Below are 27,416 nucleotides of genomic sequence, written 5' to 3' on the forward strand. Positions count from 1 at the left end.
ATTCGCAATCCGAACTTACCCGCTGTCTTTCCATCTTTGCTTTCTCCCACCACTGCGTTACAATCCCCCATAATTATTTTACAGCAGTCCTGTACATTTTCTAATAACTCCTCAATGTTACTGTACATCTTTTCAATATCTTCAACCTTATACTCTGACGTTGGTATGTACATTTGAACTATAACTAGACCTTTTGGCAACATTCTGATACTTAAACCTATTACTCTATCACCTAGATAAGTTACTTTTTGTACACTTCTTGATACACCTTCACAGCTGTTTTTACTCCAATTTTTCCTCTTTCAATTCCTGAATAATATTACGTAACGTCTCTACTTCTCAACAATCATCTTCCCTCCTAACACTTATTTCTATTATATACGTTTTATTTATTTTTATCTGTCTCTTTTCAAGTTTTCCAGCTTACCTTACGACAGTAATGTTCTCACATTTCATGTATCTATTCTCACTGCTTTGTCTTTTCTGTGACACTCCTCTGTAGCTTCCCCAGGAAATCCGAATGGGAAGTAATTTTACCCGGAATATTTAAGAAAAGAAGACATCGCCATGGGTGCTTGACTGGAAAAAGTAATACTGTGGTATTCCGTTGCCTTCTCTACCCTATGCCGTTGACCTCCTTTAGAGGTTTCTTCCGCCTTTGGGAGCGATTTATCCACCCTCTCCCCACAGGCAATAGATTGACCTAAACCCCTACGCTCGTCCGTCCTCCGAAAAGGTCGTTGACACTTGTAAGGGCGGAGTTCCTTATCCTGGGAGCTGTTCGGTCCCTTCATTTGTTAGACGCTTGTATATACCAATCAACTTTAATATATACAATCGTTGCCCAACTCTCTACCGCGGGGAGGTAAAGTTCAGGATTTTCCCATCGTGAAATCTAAGACCTAATTGGCATTTCTTAGATTCTCTAGTACTTTTACAGAAGATATAATTTAATTTGTTTACTGTTACTTTTCTACAGTATACGGGTACACGATGAAGGTACTCTGTGCAATTTCACCCTAAACCTTCTGATAACCAAACTTCATTAAATATAACGTCTTGGAAAAAGTGTTTTCACTGTCTGGAGTACAGTATTCGCTCTGGTATATCTGATAAATAATCATATTGTTATGATAAGTTGGTTTTTTTAATAAAAGTAAGGTTATAAGATTATCGAGCTCACGCATATATATTCCAGTAATTTAGGTAAATGTAACTTTGTTTTTTTTATTTATATTATCTAAACGTTATTTACGGTAACATTAACCGATCAGCGTTATGATCCTACGTTACACAAAAGTACTAAATTCATAATCGTCCTTCCAGCCGATGTCTTGAGTCGTAAAAAAATTTAATTCATCATCGCTGTGGATACAGATTTAGTTTTAAAAAGAACAATGTGAACTTTACTTGCAGAACGTTGGGGAGTTACCTCTTTACAATTGACTTCTGGACGTTTTGAATACTCGCAATCGAACACGGCCCATATTTTAACCGATGCCGAGTATAAAAAAAATTTAAGCAAAAAATAACCTTTTTCCGCATCACGGGTGAAGGAAGTATCCGAGTAAAAGGAGGAAGAAGGTACGAGAAAACTAAATCGGATCCTTTATCGGTTCTTCTGATTACAAAACTGCTTTCCTGCTTAAGAGTTTGACATCGCTTGCAGCCGTGATGTTTTAACGTTGATATTTCTGTCTCTTATTGCAGTTATATAAAAGTATCGAAGGGCAAATAATTACCCGTGTCTTCATTACCGACCGCGTCACAAATAAATAATTTAAGCGTAAAACTTTCTCGATAGATATTCTTACAAAAATTATCGACCTAGTTCCTTACGTTTGCACTCGCTATCGAGAACCCTTCATAAAAGAGAATGAACCCAAACTTTTCTAGAGTTTCGATTTTTTTTTTAATCAAAAATATTTATTCAGGGAAATATGTCTTCATCGATGTTTTGATGACATACGACGTTGTCGATTCGAAATTTTGATAATATACTTACGCCGAGGATAGCTGTAATTTTTTGTTTATTGTATTGTTGCTATTTAAAAGTGTTCCGTAAATTTTGCGCTTTCCGGTCGGTATTTACGGTGGTAAGAAAGTATTTTTTTTTCTATATTTCAGAGGACACAATATCACCCGTCGGTTAAAGTGCAGCTGTATTTAGAATTGTCCGCTTTAATGCGTTTTAAGTTCGTTAACTACGAACAGAAGCTATTATTAAATGTGTTGCGTGATGTACGGTGTACGATGGGCGGTCGGCGACGAACGGGGCAGCTAGCCGACCTCCAGTTCTCTGGCCGACTCTTGTGACTATGAGTGACGTCATTTAGAGAAAGTCGCGTCGGCACCAAAGCGGTGTGATCGACTTACGTACGACGTGACCCGCAGTCTCCTTCTGTCACCGTGACGCCGCGCCCTTCATCTTAATCACTTCTTATGAAGGATTTATGAATTTGTTTTATTCCCGATCGAGAACTGAAATGTAAAGAAAATTTCACGATCCGTTTGTATTCGCTCTAAAGTGTCCCATCTGACCGACTTTTATTTAATCGGCCCCGAGATAACTTACTGAGCTCGAACAAGATGTTTTTTATAAATATAAACGATTGTTATTTTGTGTTTGTAACTTTTGTCACGTACTTATGAACATTTTTGTGTTTTCCTACATTATCCGAGTTCACTACATCTTTAAAAATGTTTTCTCCTATTTTTACCTTTTTAAAATCTTAGTTTTATTTTGTAAAACTGGGAAGTATTGTTAGCCCGAAAAAAATCGAAATTCAGTTTATCGATACTGTACGTATTCATGTACATTTTCAATCGGAATTTGTACCGTAGTATTATCGTTTGAATACGCCTAACGGTATCGGGAGTTGAAAAATCAGATTTCAATAACATATGCACGCGAGTTCATTTTAATTTTTGTTGCTTATAGAAACTGTAAAAAAATGTTTTTTCAATAATCGTATCAACCTATTTAAGCGTGCTTGTTAACCATATCGTTTTCGAGTGTTTAAAATTAAAACTTTTTTCTCAGTTCTTTATGAATCACGAGTGTTAGTATTGTATTACGAGTATTAGTTAATGATTATTCGTGTTCTCTCTCTTTCTTTCTTTCTCTCTCTCTCCCTCCCTCCCTCCCTACTGTCTATTTATCCATCTGAATTATAAAACAAGCGGATCTTCTTCGTCTATCAAGCCAAATATTTTAGTGGAATATATTTTTAAGTCGTTGCGCCTTTACTTTTCCCCATTTCTTTTCTGGAAAGTACTTCTCTATAAATTTTACCCCACATGTTAGCAAAATTGTTTCGATTAACATAATTACTGTTATTTAAAATTTAGCTGTTATAACAAAGAAAAAATACGGGTCGGTAATGGATTAAAGAAAAAAAAAGAGGTAACATGAGGCCTATCGTTTAATTTATTTTTGCTTTCAAAACTTATGAGATAATTACACTGTAAAGATGTTAATAATACGATTATTATAGCTTAAGGAGCGTTCTTACAAAATCGCATTTAATCTGGTTCCGATTAAACGAGGTTAACGCCAAGGTCGGTTTCCACGGTGCGCTACAACCTATATATCATGCTACTGAGCGATCTTAGCTGCCGCAGTCGAAATATAACAACCTCTACCGTATCTCTGTAACAGATATATGTGTGTCGGTCGCTTAAGACTAAGATTGTCGGATTATGTATGTGCGCAGAAGTTCCTAGGAGTTTTATTTCTTGTTTTGCTGTTAATAACGTTAAAAACTTTGCATTTATCAGATATGTCGGTTCAGACCGTAACATTTACCGTCTGTACAAGAATCGGACGGCAGCGGAAAAAAAAGATGAAGAAAGGCGATGTTTGATTCGACAAATAGGGAGTCGAGGATTTAGCATGTCGGAATCGTTTTTCATTTTGTACAGAGAAAAATCAATACAGGTATCGAAGCAAACTATTTGAGAACGGAGTAAGTATTCAAAAAGTAACGTTGAGATTTGCCGAGACAGAAACAAAAATAAGTTAAAAGAGACTCAGAATTACAGGGATTCAATGCCGGAAGAAGAATTCAGCTTGTAAATCAATAAGAAAAAAGTAAAAATAAGAAGGGAGGATAATTAGGATTTTACTTGAAATACTGAGATAAAAGATCACGTTATAGCGGTTATAAAATCGCAAAAAATAGTCGAAGTAAGGTATACATCGAAGCAGACCGGCATAAAAAGGTAAGTTTTTACGTCTGAAGAAGTCGGCCGTACTAGATTTTCTTTCGAATTTAACCTAGGTAGTATAGATCTCAGAATCAGAAAGGTATTCTTATGAATATTAATATCGACTATATAAGTTTACGGTACTTAAACGGGGATCACAGGGAAAACGAAGAATCCGAAATAGGGTTTTGAAATGGACGATATTACAGAAGTATATTGAAAATCAGGTCGATTAATAAAGTAAGAAAGAAATCGTTAGAAGTAGGTTAGGAAATAAGTTTTGAGGCAAAATAGTTTTTTGTTTAAAGATACTGACTAGTTCGGTAGGCCGGGACAACATTCAGATTTAGTCGATCTGATCTTTTAGGGATGCGTAAAATCCGTAGGGAAGAAAAAAATTGGAGTATGTTGGATATACATTGATGTTAAAAGATTAGTACTGTATAGAAAGAAATAGAGACTGATGATTCATTCGTATATCGAGGTACTGCTGCTAATAATTTACGCACATTGCTAATTTTTTCCCGTGAATCTTTTGGAACGTCGGGCCGTGTTACATTATAAACATTCTGTTTCCTTGAAAATTGTGTATAAATCTTATCGACTCTTATCAGTAGTTTTACTCGCAATATATTATTATATTTTATTAGTAATATACGCTGGTCGGCCGATCGTAGTAAATTGGCACATTCATAATTCTGTAATGTATTCGATGATTTCAGAGTTATTTATGTGTGTATGATGTGAACAATGCATTACATCATAGTATTATGTCGGTGCTGTTGTTTAAAGGCTTCTTTCTTGATCGATTCTCCCTCCGCTAGTTTCCTTTTTTTCAATTTATTAATCTCTTTCGAATCGTCTGACCGGTCTGAACTCTATCCAGAGGTCTATAAAAATTTATAAAACCCTCCGATCTTCACGATCATCCGATTTCGATCCTGAATGTGGCGAGTTTAATAATATGAAAATGTGTTTATACTTATCTCGGGTAAAACAAATCCAGAGAAAATGTACGGTTATATATTATTTAAAAGGCCGATAATTACTTGCATTTTCATTTCTAATCGGTCGATCGGTAATAGAGATTCGTTTGTATTAAGTTCGATGAAGGCAGAGGACCGACAGGAGTCTGAATAAACCTCATGTTGAAGTTTCTTATCGTTTTGTTTTCCCGATTTCATATTTCTCTATTAAAATTAAATTGTTTAAATATCGTTAAAAGAATCTAGTATTTAAATTATCTCGCTATTTAAGTTTGTTTATTAAATCGGTTGTAAAATGTAACCGAAGTTTGAATTCGGTTAAACAAATACGGAAAAAAGAGATAACCGATCTGTTCACACCTACTAACACAGAATTTATTACTATAAATCTCACTACTAGATAAAGAGACAACGCGACGTCTTTTTCGTTTGTTGCTGGTAAACCGTAAAACCGCTGAACCGATGGTGAAATTTTGTTTTCTTATGACCCCCGAATGTTTACCGCAGTTCAAACCTCACCGATCTCACTACCATATAAATAAAATATAAGTAATCTACAAATAAATAACCTAGCATTTCTTTTAAGTTTAGTATCGTTGTCTTTATCGATTATCATCGCCTATTTCGATCGTTGTCTATGTCGACTTCTTCTGCGAATTATTATGTGATATATTTATTAAATTTAATGTCAACGTTTATAAAATATCAGTTTATACTATTTTCGTAATATATACGTAAAAACGAATCTGCGTGATAATAAAATTAAAGGGAATGACCACTATTTACAGATTTAACAAAGTTTTAATGGTTTGAGGAATATTCAATTTCGACATCGACATCGAATTCTTTAGAAAGTTACAACGTGTTTTACTAAATTTTATGTAATTTTCTAATCTGCTGGCGACCCGCGAGAAACATCCTCACGCGAGTAAAGTAGCACCCTGTCGATTTTTTATTCTGAACTAAGAAATTCCATCGAGGTAAGCCGTGCAATAGTCGGCGTACATTCTTCTTTCAATTAGTTATTAATATTTTCATAATACATAGATCGGTGAGGTCATAGATACAGAGGACTTCTGAAGTTACTACGATTTACGACGACGTGAATCTACGCTAGAGCGTTTTCAAAGATTTGAAGAGCAACGTATATCTGAATTCGAAAGATATTCAAATCGGTGACACGATTAAAATATGTAACCACTGGGACGCCAAAAAATGGAACGATGAAACTCCTGGACTTTGCTGTGCCGGTAGCAAATTAGTTTTTGAACGATTTCAATATCCTCCTGATTTCATTAAAAATTTAATTACTGGAACGTTTCTTATTTAGACTTTTATTTTATCCAGGAAAGTTGTGAATAGCGATGACTCTTGAGAGCAACAGCCCACACGTAATTACTAAAAAAAAAACTATTACCAATGTTTCAAGTTCTGTATGCATATAACGTGGGGCGAAGCCGCAACGGGGATAAAATTAAATTTACTTCGAAAGAATAAATTATTTTTAAACCGCGATTTCATTTCATTACTGACTCTTTTTACTAAAAAAAAAAAAAAAATAACACGTAGCGTACTGGTTTATAACCGAGTACGGTTGTATTCTAATGTGAAGCGTGCATAAATGTACTATTAACTACCTAATAAGTAATTTTATTTCGTCGTCTTTGACAATTTAGACATTTTTGAACTTACGGTTTTCTAATTTTGAGCATTTTTAAAACCTTATAGCTATTTCTCTCAAGAATTGTTATTTTTAAAAATTAAAAAGAAATTGTCTTAACCTACGCCTCTCGGGCGATATATTTCGCAATGTTTTTATCGTTAGTCAATTGTATCGCTTAAAGCTCAGTTTGTAATAAATGAATAAATATATCGTAAACGGATGAGTTACAATGGATACTACACGTTCATACGTAAAATATACTGAGAAATATCCGTTATTCTTGCGGTTCATATGCTTTCATCTATTTCTACGAAAGGAAATTCTCGGTGATACTACGAAAATATTTTCTACAATGCCGTTAACAATTTTGCGCGCTTCTTTTAATTATTTTCAAACTAATATATCAACGAATCGATCCGCATATAACGATTACTTCAGATAATTCAAAATATCATGGTATCATCCTAAAAGTTAAAGATTCATTAAAATTCGTCAGTAGTGAAACAAGAGCGTATATTCAGGAAATTGAAAGTTTATAAGGAATAGCAAAACATATGTGAGCGCCTTCAGTTCAAGTAGAAATAACCGTACCGGCATTTAAATCCGCTCGGCGTAGCCAAAAATTCTTACTGTACAGCGCTTCCTCTGTTTACGAGAACGATCTGTTCCGTATAAGTTCGTGTAAGTCGAAGTCGCATTATCGATGGCGCTTTACCTCGATATATTTAAATCGATCGAAAATGTTAAAATCAAGAATATTTACGGCTATCGGCGGGAAAAATATTTTCTTCGAACTTATTTTTATACTTTAGTTTAAATCGAACATCCGAGCGTTATCGTAACGAACGGCTCTTTTAAACGATTCCAGTACGGCAGTTGTTGTTTTCTTTCGATTTTAATCGTAGATATTTCATTAATTCTCATTACCAGACTTTTCAACTCGCTTTTGATCAGATAGAGGTGTCACCGTTTGTATTATATAAATGCGGTAGATTCCCGAATGTTCGGAATAACAGGGTCGGTCCGATTTCGGATAACCTGAATTCTTCTAAGACGCTTATAACTTAATACGATAAATGGCGCTTATCGCTTTCAGTTAAAATAATTCGTTGAAAAACAACATACGTTCGACAAGGAATATCGTTATTATTAAACGCGTGTACCTTTAAACTGTGATAAGAGTAACCTGCAGCGCATTGCAATAGAACGCCCTACGGTTTGTTTGTAATTTTAGGCTTTCCTACTTTATATACCGCATTTTTTCTTATTGTTTTTATTTCGCGCGCGTATTATATAACTATTTTCATATTGTTTGTTACGAATCGTTTAATTGAAAATCGTTTTCTTCCATGTTGAAAATCTAAAAAATATTTTTTTAATAGTTTCGGTTAAGTCGAGTTCTCAGATAATCGGAGATCTACAAGGAATTTTGCGGATGAGCACAAAATCAGACCTGCATTACGATTTTAATCTAAAAATCTTAAATTTATTTTATTGTTTTAGAGGTATTCGCAGAAAAATCTACGATTTATATGAAAAATGTAATAAAGACATTTTATTTGCGAATTAACATTTATAAAAGTAAATAAAAATCGAAATTAGTAGTAGAGAGTTGGCTAAAGAGATTAGACGAGAAAATTATCTCCTCAATAAAGCGAGTATCAGACAGCGTGGAACACGCATTACATTTGAAACAAGTCTAATCGAAACTGTAAAATAAAAGAAACTATGTATTACGGAAAACTGTCGGAAAATCGTTTGGTGGCGGGGGTGATGACACACATATCTTTCTACATTAAGCTTTTATGTTAGTAATAATTTCTAAGTACCGATGTTTTAAAATTTCATCGCTATGTTCGGATCACCAGATTCCACTTATTTTTTCGTAGAAAATAAATTCGACCGTTTTACTACTATTTTTCATTAAAATCGCGTATGTAGAAACTATTTCAGTCGAAAATGTCTCACGATACGGATTTTTCATGGCTTGTCAGAGTATTAGGAAAGTGATGTCTTTTTATTTAAACCTGTAACTTGAAATCCGTATTTATTTATTCTAAAAGTGTAGTAACCGAGATTAAAACGAAGAGTCATCGGTTTTTTAATTTGGTATTTTTAATGGTAAAATTTCCTATAAAATGTTACTGTTCTAATAAATGCGATTTTAAGGTAGCTTTTAAGTTAAAATTGTTTTTAGTTTCGTTGTGAAGCGCCTTATTAGGCAAAGACCAATCGAAATCTGTACCAAATTAATACGCGGTTTAATTTAAACCGCGTGTTGAATTTAACGTTTTTTCATTGGTACAAATACGACTGCGTTTCTCGGATGGTCGTTTTAGCGTCACGCGAACAGCTTTTCCATTGATACGCTTTATTTATCTCTAATTAAATATTTTGCTTAATAAAAATCTGTTTTACAGTTTTACGATAAAATAAATAGTCTTGTGCATTTACTCTTGCAACATGCAACGATATGTAGTTCAGAGCGTTTAAACGGCCTTGGGTTTCTTTCAATCGAGGGATTATTTGAGCGCAAGTAATAGATCGTTTGTCCTACATAAATGACTCACCGCTGCTGTTGTTGCAGCCGGCTTGTCTTGACCGATTTTAATCGTCGTTTACTACTCGTGGATTAGGAAAATGTATAGTCATCAACGATTCATTACTTTTCTTTTTTTCTGTCTAATTACATAACGGTGGAGCAAAAAAAAATATTTTAGCAAAAGGGACCTTTTACACAAAGATATACTTTTAAAAGAATTATCCGAGTTCTATTTTAAAATTATACCGACTTCGCGTGACGTTTATCGGAGGCCGTGATCGATTTTTTTTTTAAGAGGTGGAGAATCCCATTTACGGAAGCTTAAGTAGTGTCGCGCTCGCTAACAGGATCTGCAAGATGGAGTTAACTGCGTATGTATTCCTGCGCAATACCGACTAAACCGCCACCCCTGGCTATCCCCTCTCTGGAATAGCCAATGGGGCATTTCATCAGGGTGGGGGAGCTCGCCTACACACACAACCAAGCATACACGCCAAGCATGCTACAAGTACTAATCCTAATACAGAAATATAATTATAATACAGTAATCAACATAATACAAACCAGTACTTACATAAAAATAGATCAATGTAGAACATCATCTATACATAAAAACCAGGCACCCTCGTGCAGGAACAACTAGAACATTATACAATTACAATATACATAATATAACCAGAATCAATTTTAGCTAAGTACCACAAGATCGCCCAAGAGAAGTACAAAGACACGAGGATCATGAAGCAAATAATAAACATGATACAATCTAAATACATACTATACAGAGCAACCTCCTCTATGAATCATGAGACCTTGCCGTTGGTGAGGGGGCTTGAGTGCTCAGGGATACAGAGTAGCTGGACCGAAGGTGCAACTATATCGGAGAGCCAGACTAAGGAATGATTCCTGAAAGAGGGCAGCAGCTCTTTCAGTAGTTGTTAGGGGCGTGAGTCAGAATGACTTAATGGGCCATATCTACATCACTCAGTCCTCTGAGTACTGCGCAGCTGAAAGCAATGGAAAACTACAGCTGCTTTTTTTCAAAGAAAATGTGGCTTTGCATATTCATATAGCAATGATGGAGGCGCCTTTCTTGGTAAAATATTCCGGAGGTAAACTAGTAAACGGGGGTAAACTATTCCCCCGTCACCAGAAAATTAAAAAATAACATTCTACGAGTCGGAGCGTGGAATATTAGAAGTTTAAAAAAGGTTGGTAGGCTAGAAAATTTAAAAAGGGAAAAGGATAGGATAAATGTGGATGTAGTAGGAATTAGTGAGGTTCGGTGGGAAGAGGAAGGCTACTTTTGGTCAGGTGATTTTAGAATAATTAACTCAGCTTCAAATAATGGGCAGGCAGAAGTAGGTTTCATAATGAACAAGAAGATAGGGAAGAGAGTAGAGTATTTCAAAACGCATAGCGATAGAATCATTGTAATAAGGATAAAATCAAAACCTAAACCGCATAAAAGGAGATGAAAATTTAATAATAGTTGGAGATTTGAATAAAAACATTGGAAAAGGCAAGGAAGGAAATATAGTGGGTGAATACGGGCTGGGCAAAAGGAATGAAAGAAGGGATCGACTTACAGAGTTTTGCATGAAGTATAATTTAGTAATTGCCAACACCCAATTTAAAAATCATAATAGAAGAATATACACTTGGAAAAAGCCAGGCGATACTGCAAGGTATCAGATAGATTATATCATGGTTAAGCAAAGATTTAACCAAATCGTTGACTGCAAAACTTACCCTGGAGAAGACATTGATAGCGACCATAATCTGGTGATAATGAAATGTAGATTGGGATTTAAAACCCTGAAGAAAAGGTGTCAGATAATTCGGTAGAATTTAGAGAAGCTTGAGGAAGAGGAGGTAAAGAAGATTTTTGAGGAGGACATCGCAAGAGGTTTGAGTAAAAAAGATAAGGCAGAAAATGTAGAAGAAGAATGGGAGAATGTTAAAAAGGAAATTATTAAATAATCAGCAGAAGCAAACTTAGGCGGAATAAAGAGAACTGGTAGAAAACTTGGGTTTCAGACGATATATTGCAGCTGATGGATGAACGTAGAAAATATAAGAATGCTAGTGATGAAGAAAGTAAAAGGAACTACCGGCAATTAAGAAATGCTATAAACAAGAAGTGCAAACTGGCGAAAGAGGAGTGGATTAAAGAAAAGTGTTCAGAAGTGGAAAGAGAAATGAACATTGGTAAAATAGACGGAGCATACAGGAAAGTTAAGGAAAATTTTGGGGTACATAAATTAAAATTTAATAATGTGTTAAACAAATATGGTACACCAATATATAATACGAAAGGTAAAGTCGATAGATGAGTGGAATATATTTAAGAGTTATACGGAGGAAATGAATTAGAAAATGGTGTTATAGAGGAAGAAGAGGAAGTTGAGGAGGATGAAATGGGAGAAACAATACTGAGATCTGAATTTAAGAGAGCATTAAAAGATTTAAATGGCAGAAAGGCTCCTGGAATATACGGAATACCTGTAGAATTACTGCGCAGTGCAGGTGAGGAAGCGATTGATAGATTATACAAACTGGTGTGCAATATTTATGAAAAAGGGGAATTTCCGTCAGACTTCAAAAAAAGTGTTATAGTCATGATACCAAAGAAATCAGGGGCAGATAAATGTGAAGAATACAGAACAATTAGTTTAACTAGTCATGCATCAAAAATCTTAACTAGAATTCTATACAGAAGAATTGAGAGGAGAGTGGAAGAAGTGTTAGGAGAAGACCAATTTGGTTTCAGGAAAAGTATAGGGACAAGGGAAGCAATTTTAGGCCTCAGATTAATAGTAGAAGGAAGATTAAAGAAAAACAAACCAACATACTTGGCGTTTATAGACCTAGATAAGGCATTCGATAACGTAGACTGGAATAAAATGTTCAGCATTTAAACAAAATTAGGGTTCAAATACAGAGATAGAAGAACAATTGCTAACATGTACAGGAACCAAACAGCAACAGTAACAATTGAAGAACATAAGAAAGCAGCCGTAATAAGAAATGGAGTCCGACAAGAATGTTCCCTATCTCTGTTACTTTTTAATCTTTACATGGAACTAGCAGTTAATGATGTTAAAGAACAATTTAGATTCTGAGTAACAGTACAAGGTGAAAATATAAGGATGCTACGATTTGCCGATGATATAGTAATTCTAGTCCAGAGTAAAAAGGATTTAGAAGAAACAATGAACGGCATAGATGAAGTCCTACGCAAGAACTATCGCATGAAAATAAACAAGAACAAAACAAAAGTAATGAAACGCAGTAGAAATAACAAAGATGGACCACTGAATGTGAAAATAGGAGGAGAAAAGATTATGGAGGTAGAAGAATTTTGTTATTTGGGAAGTAGAATTACTAAAGATGGACGAAGCAGGAGCGATATAAAATGCCGAATAGCACAAGCAAAACGAGCCTTCAGTCAGAAATATAATTTATTTACATCAAAAATTAATTTAAATGTCAGGAAAAAATTTTTGAAAGTATATGTTTGGAGTGTCGCTTTATATGGAAGTGAAACTTGTACGATCGGAGTATCTGAGAAGAGAAGATTAGAAGCTTTTGAAATGCGGTGCTATAGGATAATGTTAAAAATCAGATGGGTGGATAAAGTGACAAATGAAGAGGTATTGCGGCAAATAGATGAAGAAAGAAGCATTTGGAAAAATATAGTTAAAAGAAGAGACAGACTTATAGGCCACATACTAAGGCATCCTGGAATAGTCGCTTTAATATTGGAAGGACAGGTAGAAGGAAAAAATTGTGTAGGCAGGCCACGTTTGGAATATGTAAAATAAATTGTTAGGGATGTAGGATGTAGGGGGTATACCGAAATGAAACGACTAGCACTAGATAGGGAATCTTGGAGAGTTGTTTAAAACCAGTCAAATGACTGAAGACAAAAAAAAGAGCAACAATTACAGCAAACTATAAAACAGTATAATCATAATACAAACCAAACATACATGATCGTTGTACAATGCAACGTCATCTATCTATTTATATATATATATATATATATATGCTAGACACCCTCTTCCAGTAGCAAACTGAAACATCATATTCAATCAAATAATAACATAATACATCCAGAATCAACCGTAAGCTAAGAATAGCAAGGATCGCCATAATAAGGAGCCGGAGTAATGTTACAAATTACAAAACAAGGATACAATCCATAATAAAATCATACAACACAGAAAGGAAAACTAAAACATCAAAATCAATGTTTTAGATACCTACTATTAAACAACAATCATGTACAGAATACGTGATGTATATATCACATGTCACACCAAAGAATCACCACGATCTAGTCACAGCTATGACTCATATCCCAGACCCAGTGCACACACTTGTCACGCTAACCACCAAGGCCGTCGTCCGATGCATGAACGGAGTGCCCGCAGCTTCATCAGGCCAAGACGACTCCCACATGTTTGGGGAGCCCCCTAGGCGCTCAGTCGAAGGCCTGTCCGCCCACGTACCCTCCGATTGCACGGGTCTCTTCCAAAGTTTTTAAATCTTGCATGACTGCCTTAACATAGTCTGCAGTAACTCTCAAATTTATCTCGTGAGTGCAGTAATATATCTTGCACTTCTTTTGGTGTGAACATATTGTCTTTGTATATGGCTTCTAAAAGGCCTCTCCTCTCACGATCGTATCGTGTACCTCTAAAAAACACGTGGTGAGCGGTTTCCTTCTCTTGGCAGACAGGGCATTCATCTGAATGGTCCAGGCCAAACCTAAACAGGTATGATCTGAAACCATCGTGGCCTACCAGAAACCGAGTTAGGAAGTAATCTAGAGAGTCGTGTCGCCTGCTGCTTCAGCGCCTAATGTCGCCAATCATCCGATGTGTCCACCGTCCTCTCTCACACCGGTCCCATCTCCGCTGCCATATATTTTACATTTCGCTCATTATGTTAGTCGTTTTCAGCTTCCTTTCTTCTGTAGAGAGAGTCCTTATATCGCTCACTCTTCTTCGTCGCTCGACTATCAGATAGATAGGAAGAAGGCCCGCGAAGACTTCTGCAGCTGCACCCAAGACAGTTCGGTACGCAGATATAACACGGCGACAGCACCGTTTGTGATGCGCCGCCAGGACTCCCCTCTATTTAGCGTACACCATGGCTCCCGCCCACACTTCAGCACCGTACAGTAAGTGGAGTGAGCCACACGTATAAGAAGTTTCCTTCGATGTTGACGTGGTCCATTGCAGTTAGGCAGTAGAGCAGTGACTAGCCCCATGACTATCCGCATTTTTACTTGCCTCTAATACATGCGTCCCACAACGCAGTCTGGAATAGATCCAAACTGCTAAGTTTAATGGCCGATTTGGATGCGATGCGCTGACCTTCTACTGTAATTGTCAGCCTGGGTCGTAATAAAATATCTGCAAACATGCAATCTGCAAGCGGGTAGAAAATAAATTTTAAAAATAGTTGATTTAAGCTGAGAGCAACAGTTATTCTGCTACTATGAAAAGCTATACATCCTGTCAGTACTATGAACTTACATCGTTAAGAAGTAATTAATCGGGCCCGCTTTACCGGATAGTAACGTTATTCTTATTTTGTAGCCACCGAAGTAAAAAGAAGAAAAAACCTCAGGGACAGGCCCGCGTTTAAGTTTAATTTTTATGTAACTTATTTTAATTTGTATTTTAAGGTTTTACCGAGGTAGGCGGAGCTCTTGTAACGTCTGTTGTATTAAAGTCGTTTGAGCTTTTCCTCCCGAATAATTATTAGCGCCTAAATCGCGATAAATTTTTCTAAGCCGTCTATGAAAATAACGAAAACGTTTACACGATGAAATCTTAATTTTTTTTCTGTTAACATACTATCTTTAGTGTCGATCTTTGCGGTGGAGCGTTAGCATTTTTCTTCTTTTGTAGCTCGGGTTCCGGGTTCGAATTTCGATCGGGTATGGCATTTTTCACGCGCTTCAAATTTTTATACATTTCTGTAGTAGGTCAGTATCAGGAAGATAATCGGTCTTTTAAATCCCGCCCGACCTCAGTAAAAACTGATAAAATCGACATCGAATAGAAAAAGGATTGTACTCTTAGCGCGAGTAAACGTCTATAAACTTAATTAGGTTTCGAGGAAAGAGGAAGCGGTCGTGATTTTAATCAAAATTAAGATGAATTTATCCTGTAAATTTCGTTTTATAAAATACAAAGAATGAAGAAAGAGTTTATATTTTATTTACCGTGTCGGCATTCACGTTTTTTTTTTAGGGAATGTGAAAGCTTATGTCTTCAAGAAATTGTAGGCTTTAAAACAGAAATATATATTTAACAGTGAATTTAAAAACGGAAAGCGTTGTGATATCAGCGATCGGTTAACTTTTTGTCTTATTAAGGAAATCGCGTGTGCAGTTAAAATTATTTCACGTTATTATTTTTTCATCTGCATTTTAGTGTCTACGCGTTACATCGGCGGCTGTCGACTCTAAGCGTACTCCTCTCCTCGTTCTGGTATGCTCCGTAGCTCTATATCCGGTTGAGTTACTCATTCGCCATATGTCTTTCATTATTCATTATACTGCATCATCCTATTTAATTATTTATACATTACAATTTTCCCACATTATTAAAATAGAAATTGCTGCTTTGAGTGATCGTCGCTAGTATTTTTTCCATTTTAGCTCCTTTTATTTTAATCCATTTCATAGCGATCGGTAAGATTCCGTCGACGTTTTCGCTGTAAACTCAAAACGGGTTAATTTTGTAACCGATCGATTTATTCGGTTATCTACTCGGCTTATTTCGATTACGTTTAAGTTATTATTTTTAATACTTAAATTACAATTATCGATATGAGTCGTAAACGAAATAATTATCAAAGTATCGGTCATTTTTTAGCTGAGAACACGGTATTTAAATTTTTAAATTTAATTTATTTCTTAATTTAATTTTTTATACTCGTACATATTGTATACCGTGTACTCTCCTGCAGCAAAACATAGAGCCGTTGCCGTGCCCGAAGCGCTACCGGTTGCGGTCCCCGCGTCGAACCTGTCGGTTTGTGAACAAGCATTGCATATGATTTGTTGAGAGTGGGAATTAATGAAGAAAACACAAATATCTAATATTTCCAAAATAACTGATGCGTATTGTACTAAAATTGAACATCACATTTTTTTTTTTTTTTTTTTTTGTAACGGGACGTTTATCGCTCTCCAATTAATCGCCAGATAATTCAGTTCTAAGTAACAGAAGACGTAGTTTTCTACGTCGCTGATGTCTGAACTATCGATCGCTGTTCAAACCTGTAAATAAAGTCTAGAAAAGTGTCCTGTAATAAGTAACAGCCGATTCTGAATTCTTTCATATTAATCTTGAGCTTTTCCACTGTTTTCTACGCATTCCTGATCGTGAAAATATATGAAGATCGATAACAGATTGAAACCGACAGAATAGTCGGTAATTCAGTCTCTCTCTTTTTCCTTTTCCCTCTTTAGCCTCCGGTAACTACCGTTTAGATAATTCTTCAGAGGATGAATGAGGATGATATGTATGAGTGTAAATTAAGTGTAGTCTTGTACGGTCTCAGTTCGACCGTTCCTGATATGTGTGGTTAATTGAAACCCAACCGCCAAAGAACACCGGTATCCACGATCTAGTATTCAAATCCGTGTAAAAATAACTGGCTTTACTAGGATTTGAACGCTGTAACTCTTGACTTCCAAATCAGCTGATTTGGGAAGACGCGTTAACCACTAGACCAACCCGGTGGGTTTGGTAATTCAGTCTACTGCTGACCGCTTCGGGTGATTATCAGAGCGAAGGTGAAATAAAACCAGGTGGTATAACGGTCATGTCCAAAATGTTAAAACAACCCTGACCAGTGATGGTCCATCTCTCTCTCTCTCTGTAGTCCCCTTCCTCGGCTAAACGTCATAGAAGTCGAATCGGCCGTCCCGGTTCCATACGCGGTACTACGCCGGGTACCTTCTAGTAGCCACTTCTTCGTTAGAATGTAGTCGGATAGACTTCGTGTACTTATTGAACTTTACAAGTGACTCTGTACAGATTTCTGAATTTTATTTTATTTCAATCATAAAATGTTAGTTTCTCATACGAGGCGAACAAAATATGACTTTAAATATAGTTATAATTTTCGCCACTCGAACGGTTTTTTAAATTGTTAGGTATTTACTTTAGCGTAGACTTTTGGGCTGACAGACCAAGTCTACTCTGTTTATTTACGGCAACAGTTATAATCGATCGTACATCGTTGCTAATAATATGAAATCGTTATTAATATGAAAAGAGATAGCGGGGACAAAAACAATAAAACTAAACACGTTACACTGTTCAGATTATGACGCAAGTAAAAAAAAAACAAAAAACACATTTAGTGTACTTAAGATAATCAAAAAGAGTTAAAATAACAGAAGATTTATTGGGTTCTTTTGTGAAACATTCTGAACAAAATTAAAAAAAAAACAAAACAGCATTTTTTTGTTATTTATCGATGATTATTTTGATTATTTTTTTTTAAATTCAGTACCCTGCTGGAAAGTGGAGTGTTACTTAGGTCGTTGTCATCTTCATTGCTACATCTAGAAAATTTTTCACTGTTATGGTTTAATTAGTATTCATATAAAAGTGCTGGAATCCATATTAACTCGAGAGATTTATTATTATTATTATTATTTTTTATTTATTTATTTATTTTTTTAAAATTAAATTTACGTTTAAGTTTCTTACTCATAAGGCGAGTAAAAATTATTTTTTTTTTATAAAAATGGATATACTAATATAAAAAAATCAAATCGAAGCGAATTTCACAACATGAAATGCGCTTTTATAATATTGTTACATCATGCCTATTCATAACGTGTAAAATTATTTGTAATTTTACAGACATATTCCGAAAGCAAAAGCCACAACAGTAGCCGAGACACCGGAATTGAAGAGGATTGCAGAAAATACGAAGATCCAGTCAAACGTAAATATGAATTTTTTTAAGCTTTATGTATTTTTATTCTCTCGATCGAGATATTTAATTAAAATTATTTTTCTTTATTGTAACGATAAGAATTCTTTATTCTACCGTCGATACCTTGTAGTAGTAAATAGCTTTTGGTAGCTCGTGTCAGAGGTGGTAATTTATTCCGATGTTAATAAAAAGGAACCGTTCCAGGATTTGTCTGGAAGAATCGAGGGAAACCGTGAAGCCGTAGACCAAGGAGTCGGCAAACCGTGGCTCGCGAGCCACATATGGCTCTTTGACTACATTTTTGTGGCTCTTTCACAAAAGTTTTGGAGCAGACTAGAAAAAAAAAATTTATAAACCTTTCCTAAAAGTGAAATGTAAACCGTTTGAAAAGTAAGTCTTTTGAAAAGAGGCTTGATTAAAAAATAAATATTAATACAGTCTATCTTTATTCGATTTAAGAAAACGTGCTACCTGTGCGAGTTGTCCAAACGAGCTCAATCTGTTCTGAAGATTTTAGTACATACTGGTATATTTAAGTGCACATGAAACAAGCAAGCAGAATATTTAGGATTATCTAAACAGCGTTGTTCATTTATCCATGGTGCGTAATATTTAGTTGTAAAAGGAAAGTTTTTATATTTGGTAATTTAGTAAAAATAGAATTATAATTTATAATAATATTTCTTGTAGATATTAATACGTTTCTTGTGTAGCTGAATTATTATGTTGCGTAGTACAAAAATAGTTCGGTCGTGTGCTTTGATGCGAGTGATATATTTTTATTTTTTATTATTATTTTTTTTTAAATTTTTACGGGCATCGACTGCTTAGGTCATTAGCCCTCGTCACATTTTTTAAAAGAAATTATTATCTCCATCAGGATCGTCATATGTAAGGGTGTAAAGGGCCCTTACATTTTATTTAAAAACACAAACTTCACAATAAACATTAAAACATAAAAGACAAGGACAATCACAAACACTTACGGGGTGTAAAGGGCCCCAATATTAAAATTTGAGATAGGTTCTCAAAAGACCATGAAATTAAAATTAAAATTAAACTTATCAATACCATATCTTTCTTTCTTTCTTCTACGAAGTCTCATTTATAATTTGTTTAAGCACCCTCGGGGCGACCAGAACCGCCGTTGATCAGTATATCAGTCGTGCCAGGGTGCCGTGGCAGTTGAATCCTTCTTGTATCAGGCCATAGGCATGCACGGCGTACACCCATAGCCTCGCGCCCTCAATCCACCCTTGAGGGTCCCCCATGCCATCATCGGACACACCCCGACTCACTGCTCTTGAATGCAGGTGAGCCAAAATGGCCTAGGCAAGAGGGCTACCTCCCGTCACTATACGTGCCACGCTTCGAGACTCCCTTATAGGTATATATAAAACTACCGCTTAGAGTATCTTTTACCACAGCTTTAAACTTCCATTTTATAGACTTTTAAGAAGTCCACTGGCGTGTAAAAATGCAACTATATTTTCTTCATTTCCATTTTCCAGATCAGCACTAATATTATTTGTAAAACGGAACCTCTTTCTGAGGTCCTCATATATGGTACACTCTTCTATTAGATGCTTGATTGTCAGTGTTTTATTACAAACACCGCACATTGGTCTCGCTTCGCCGGTTAACATATATAAATTTGTTAATCGCGTGTGACCTATTCTAAGTCTGATCACCGCTACTTGTTCACGGCGAGTCAACTTAAAGTCGCTTTTCCATTTATAAGAAGTTTTAACTGAGTTTAATTTTGTATTTAAACTTCTCCATTCAGCGTTCCACTTGTTTCTTACTTTGTTTGTTAGACGGTTTTTAACATCTGCCACTCTTACAGGAAATGCATCCAAATCATCGCAGACTGTTGCCTTTCTGGCAGCTTCGTCTGCGATTTCATTATCTGTAATACCAGCATGCCCTGGAGTCCATACAAATACGCATCGCTGTCCTCGTTGTTTTAGTACGTATAAAATGGACAGGATGTTTGCAATTAGGACATCTTTAATGTTCTTGTTTCGAATTGCGACGAGTGCACTTAATGAATCGGAACATATTAGCACTCTCTCTTCGCAATAGTGTTCAGTGTAGCGAAGAGCTTGCTGAATTGCAGTGAGTTCTGCCGTGTAGACACTGGCCACATCTGGCAGTATCCAAAAGTGGGCTTCTTCATTTACATATATCGAGCATCCAACACCATGTTCAGTTTTAGAACCGTCAGTATAAATTCTAATATGTTCTTCGTAACTACTGACGGTTGCTAAAAATTCCTGCTGGATGATCACTGCTGGTTTCTTTTTTATTTCTTCTTGAGAGAGATCCAAACTTGTATTTCCCGCTGGCAAGATCCATGGCGGTATTTCTCTAGTAGAAATTGCTAGTGTCTCTGGTATAGCAATTTCATATTTTCTTCTTAATTCGTGGTACCTAATTCCGGTTGGTCTGGAATAGGTAGCACGATGTTCATATACTGCAGCCATAGGATGATTGTTGTAAACAATTTATTATTTATATGAGCAGGGAAAGCCCATACATTTGTTGCATATCTTAACAAAAGGATCTCTCTTCTATAATGTAGTGGCATTATTCCGGCTTCAGACATCAGACTAGCCGCCGGACTTGTGCGGAAAGCGCCTGTTGCATATCTTATTCCGCTATTATGAACTACGTCTAACTTTCTTAAGTGCGACTTTCTAGCGGATGAATATACGATACATCCGTAGTCTAGTTTAGATTGAACCAATGCTTTATACAATCTCAATAATCTCTCTTTGTCTGAGCCCCAATTTAAATTCGATAAACATTTTATAATGTTTAGGGCTCTTTTGCATCTATCACTCAAGTCCTGTATATGTAATCCCCATGTAAGGGATTTATCCAATACTAGTCCTAAATATCTTACGCTATCTTTATATTGTATTGGATTATCGTCAATTGTCAACGCAGGACTTTGATGAGGAATTCTCTTCCTACAAAAGTGTACACAGCACGTTTTCTCTGGTGAGAATTGGAATCCGTTATTCCTTGCAACTTCATTTAGAGCATTGATCGCTCGTTGCAATTTGTACCTCACCATAGCAGTCTTGTTGCTGGCATACACAGTTGCCAGATCATCAACATAGATGCTTTTGCTGATTTCTACTGGAATGGCTAGTATCAATTTATTAATGGCAATGGTAAACAAGGTACCGCTCAACGGCGAACCCTGCGGTATGCCATTTTCCAAGATTCTTTCACATGAATATTCATTGTTGACGCGTACTTGGAAGGTACGGTCATTCATGTAGTTGCTGATCAGTATAGGCCGATTGCCACGAATGCCCCATTCATGTATCTGGAGCATTATACCATGACGCCAGGTCATATCGAAAGCCTTCCGAAGATCAAAGAAGACTCCGACACAATGTTTCCTTTTAATAAAGCTGTTATATATAATGTCCTCTAAGCTGATCATTTGATCAGTGATAGAATGGTATTGCCGAAAACCTGCTTGATACGGTGATATCAGATTTTCTTTTTCCAAAACCCAGACGAGTCTATTATTAATCATTTTTTCCAGTATTTTTCCCATAGCACACGACAAAAAAATAGGACGATAGCTATTGGGGTCTGTTAAATTTTTATTTCTCTTTAGTACTGGAACAACATGAGCTTTTTTCCACTGCTGCGGGTACGTTCTATCCCGCCATATTTTATTATAAAGTTCTAATAATCTGCGTTTTGCAGTGGTATTCAGCTGCCTGATCATATTATAATGGATTTCATCCGGACCAGCAGCTGTGTTACCTGCTTTTTCCAACGCTTTCGCGAATTCTTCCATTTTAAATGGTACATTATATGAGTAATTATACTCAGTTCTGAAGTTTAGTAGACCTTCGAGTTCTTCTTTTTTGGTTCGAAAACCTTCCTCGTAGTTGGCCGTTCTGCTGGCCTTTTCGAAGTGATTGGATAACAGCTCTGCAATTTCATATGGAGTGTCTTTTATTTCATCTTCATCTTGAAGGCTAGTTATGGGAGCAAAATCATTACGCCACAAATCGCCTTCACTTTCCTTCAAACATCTGATGCAGTAGTAGTTTTGTCGATGGATGACACGTATTGCTGCCAGGATCGTTTTTTCGAGTCTATCATAAGACGTTTTGCATACGCCCTGTATTTCTTAAAGGCAACAAGATTTTCTATGCTAGGACGCTTCTTAAAGGCGTTATACGCCCTTTTCTTTCTTTTTATAGCTTCACTTATTTCATCGTTCCACCATGGAACGGGTTTTTTCGTAAGTTTCCCAGATGTTTTGGGAATATATCTCGATACCGACTCAATTATTGCATTTGTTATGGCGTCGACATAGTCTCCGATAACTCCAGTTGTTTCCGGGAGTATCGTTCTAGCTGTGAAGCTCGTCCAGACTGCCTTTTCAAATAACCATCTTTTAGGGATGGGATATATTGTTCTTGTAACATCAGTTACAATTTGCACCGGGAAATGATCGCTTACATGCAGATCGTCTATGACATGGAAGCTGTACCTCGGTGCTATCGATCCGCTTATAAGTATAAGATCTATACAGGACGTCGTTCCATCTCTGGCATTGAAAAAGGTTCCTGATCCGTCGTTTAAAATAATAAGTTAATTCATCAGGAACCCTTCCAGTTCTCTTCCACGGGGATCTACTCGATCTGATCCCCAAAGAGAATTATGAGCATTAAAATCACCTACCAGTAAAACAGGTGGGGGAAGCTCGGAAATTAGTCTTGCTATGTCATCCTTATTCCAATCAAAATACGGCAAGTATATGCTGCAGACAGTGACCTGGAGCGGAGGCTTCATTCTAACGGCGACCGCTTGTAGGTTTGTATTTAGAACAACCGCTTCGGTGGTAGCTCTAGTCGATGTTAATATAGCTACTCCACCTCTAACTCTTACATTTGGCGGTTGATCTCGCCGAAATATATCGAATCCTTTTAATTTAAAATTTTCATTTCGGCAGAAATGCGTTTCTTGCAGACATATACAGATCGGGTCTACATCATGTACCAAGCGTTGGAGCTCATGGATGTTTGAAAAACATCCATTGATGTTCCACTGTACTATCGACTCGCTAATTTTAAATTAAATTATGACCTAGGTTTTCCTTTCGGCCATCCTTTTTTTCTCTTCTTCTCCATCCTACGAACAGCATCGTGTTCGCGGAGAAGGTCATCGCCTGTAAGGCTCCCCCATGTGAAATTTTTTGTGGCCTCTGAGGCTTAGAGGCCACTTCAGTTACAGGAGGCTTGGGAGCCTCCATAACAGACTCTGTAGCTGTCACTTTCTTTTCATCGACTAAAATCTCACTAAGACGGACTTGAATTTCAGGTTTAGTGTCCGTTTTCTTCTGTATTGGAGCTGCAGTAGTAAGGCTAGCCGCCGGGGTACACCCCCACTCCAGGGCTACCAACCCTGGAGGTCCGTTCCGGTACTGCGGTGGAACCGGCATATGTCCTGGCAGAGAGCGGATGCGCAGTCTCTGCACTGACTCCAGGCCCTTATACACCAAAGCTTTCAGGGCTCCCATGCTCCGAACATGGGCACCTTAACTACATGCTTGCCATCGCGGGGGGCATGTGGACGACGAAAGGTCTCCGTTACACCTGCAAATAACTTTGACCGTGGCCGCCACATCGCCAGCTCTAAAGGCGGTATTAATCCGTTTCCATAATCGTTACGAATTTCGTATCTGCAGGTGGCCGCAAAGTCCAGTCCTGTAATTCGGCCTATAGATGAAAATCGGCCGAAAAAAGCATATCCAAGAAACAACACTCGGAACCCCGTTAGCCAGCTATATGTAATGTACTTAAGTACAGCTGTTGCCGCCCTGGACGTGGAACGTAGATGTTATGTTCCGGACGTGGGGATTACCTACCTCAGTGCTTTTATTTTTTTTACGTTTTTCCCTTCAAGCCCCATCCGGTTATTTTTTATCGAGAATATATCCCCGATATCTTTAACCTTTCGCATTTACTGTTTTTTTATTCGAGAAAGGTGACAGTATATAAGTCGAATTTTTATTTGTTTTTATATTTAATTACATACGGTCATCTAGTATATTTCGACTGAAAAAAACGGAAACAAATATTTGTTTTAACGTTTAGCATAATGTTATTAATCACTGTTGCAACCGTTTTCAGTAATACTTATGGTCGCCGCAAGAAAACGAAACTATTATGACTGTAGAATCGGTAGTATTTATTGTTTTACATGGCGATTAGTCGTAAAGGTTATTTTTTTTAAAAAGTGCTAATTTTGAACTATTAACCGAACTAACTATTTGTTTGTCGTAATCGTTTTCATTCGGTGTACGAATGCATTTTATTTTCAATCTGTTTGAAAACGTCATTACATTAGAGCAATTGAAAGCGTGACAAAATTAAAAACTATTCGTATAAATAAAATTGATCGGACGAAAAATTAAAAAAAAAACGAGCAGTTTTATAGTATTATTGTCGAGTATATAAATATAAAGACTTATTTTATGAAAACAAGCGATCGGCTGGTTCTCTTATAACACTATAATCGCATTCCTTTTCTATCTTATAATACGTTCGTAGAATACTTGTTCTACGTCTACATATTTTGGTTTAAGCGATATAAAGCCCTCTTATTTTCAGCGCTCGGCAATAGAAGTGGATTTTTTTTATATGATCTCCGAAGCTGCTTTCATCAACGTTTCAGAGCTTTTTTCTTGCGACCTGATTTACCTGGTTTTTCAATCAATACACGATTTTTTAATTCGTTGAAAAAGAACGTAAACGCCGTTCTGTCATTCTCATCTTTGTGATTTAATTATAATAAAATTAAAACGACGAGTGTACTAAAGCTCAACCCGATACGTTACGAGAAACATTTTCAAGAAAGCTTACTGTATTTACACACTATGTGAACGCTAGCCGAATAGCCGCATAATACGTAATACACGTAAACGGTAATCGGGTGGTGACACGTAGCGTTATATAGTCCTATGAGATATAAATTAATTAATTTTTATTAGTGTTATTATACGAGTACAATATTTCCTACCGGTCTTTAGGTGTAATTTGATTAAGACTCGCACCGTAATTTTTCTCTAAACGTTAGCGAATAAAATCTTGAGGGATATTTAATAAAGGTAATTAACTAACCGGCTGTCGGTCGAGTATAGACTGAAAGTTAAAATAGAGTGTTCAAGGGTACAGAGAAAACTGAGAGGCTTTACTCGTACGAGTTGTTACCGCGGAAACGGTATTTTCTATCGGCGACTTTCTGCATTCTTCTAATTTGAGCGAAACACGCATCTCCGCTGTTTATGTCGCATAAAACAGAGTGTATCGCTAAATTATTACGGATCATCTGACGGGCAGACTTCATTTTGTTTAGAATCAATCTGTGCTGCGTTAGATTTCTCGCTATAGGTAAAATTTTTTAAATTAAGTTACGGATTGATTCATTCAGAACTAATAAATGAATATCTATAAGTTAATTTATACTTTTGAATATTTAACTGAATCGCGAGTATATAAAAAACAATCTATGTAATTTTTGAAAATATTTTTAATCGAATAGCTTTCTTTCCTATCTGTATTGAAACAGCTGCTGGGAAAATACCGGTACGGTAATGTTCCAAAACTTTGTACAGAATATAGAACTGTAATTTTTAGATATTTTTTTTAAAGGACTTCTCTGATTTAGTATTTTCTAAAGTATTGATGTTATGAAACGCGATGCATTTCGCCGTTATAAACGATTCGCTTTGTATCTCCAATTAGTAGGTGTTAGGGGGTCCTTTGGAAATATTTATAATAGTTTTAAAATTATTATCGATGTTTATTTTCGTAGTTTAGAAAAATGAATTTTTTAAATCGCACCGTAGTAGTTCATTTTTAGATCGCGTAGATAGTTATTGAAGTTCCAGTTGTATTACTTGTTTCTATGTAAAATTTGTATCGGACGGTAATTTGCGATGATTATACAAAAAATTCTATTTTACTCTCTTTTTTTTTGTTCCAGAATTCATTTCATAACAGGATAAATGCATTTATAAAGTTTTTTTATTAAATAACGAGATTTAAAATTCATGTAACTAGTATAACGTATTTTTTCCAAACTTACATGATAATAGCAGTTAATATGTTAAATATTATCTGCAGTATTTATTTAAGGTAATGTTTGAAAAAAGCGTTTCAATGTATTGAGAAAAAAATGAAATTAGGTATTGTTTACGTGAAAATTTAAGCAAGAAACCTTGCTTTTATTTTAAATTGAAGAGAGATAAAATATGTTTGTCGAAAGAGGCTTACTAGGGATTAATGTGAATTCCAACGGTATCGTAATAGTTAGAAATTTATAAATAAATGCACAAAAAAAGAGTTATTTATCCCGGAATTTAATTAGCAGCTACAAATTTTCTTTACGTTGCAGTGTTTAATGTTAATATGAACTCATCGTAGCTTCTTTTGTACTTATTAATGATATTTTTATTTTAAAATCATTTACTTAAAATGCAATTGAACTATTTTTAATTACTTATCAAACAACTTTCATTTTGATTAATTTAAAAAGTATCGGGATATTAGTTGTCGGGTTTATTATGTACAAAACTTAAATATCTACATTACTTGTACGCAATTGCCATCCGCTTTCAGAGACTTTTATTGTAATAAATCGGCTTTTACTGACCCCCACCGAAGAACTCCACTGTTTGGGCCATTTATTAACCCTATTCGTGGAGTCGTCATCGATTTGAAAGATTTCAGTCGGTATCCTGACCATCTTAGTGAAGAGATAGTGGTGGCTCGATCGTTTAAAGGATAATTTATATGGTAGTTGCAGAAATTTAGGCAAGAACTTTTGGTTCAGAAAAAATATTGAATTTAAAGGAGTTTTTGAACAGAGATGTGATTTTAAAGAAGTATGTGTTGTATTACTAATAATCATTTAGCATTCGAAATGGGTTAGAATCCATATTGTTTTCTGATAAAATACAGGGAGTCCCATATCAACCCGTCTATGTCAA

General features: G+C 36.0%; 1 protein-coding gene across 2 annotated transcripts in view; it reads left to right on the top strand.

Annotated features, from left to right (window-relative positions):
- Lasp (LIM and SH3 domain protein Lasp) overlaps positions 1-27,416 on the top strand; it is a 211,381-nt gene that overhangs the window by 118,423 nt on the left and 65,542 nt on the right. For both annotated transcript variants that reach the window (XM_075362452.1, XM_075362453.1), the window contains exon 3: positions 18,307-18,391. In XM_075362452.1, the coding sequence (XP_075218567.1) occupies positions 18,307-18,391 (85 nt within the window). The remainder of the gene's footprint in view (positions 1-18,306; positions 18,392-27,416) is intronic.

Source organism: Lycorma delicatula, chromosome 4 (assembly GCF_047948215.1).
Source record: "Lycorma delicatula isolate Av1 chromosome 4, ASM4794821v1, whole genome shotgun sequence".
Taxonomy (NCBI): Eukaryota; Metazoa; Arthropoda; class Insecta; order Hemiptera; family Fulgoridae; genus Lycorma; species Lycorma delicatula.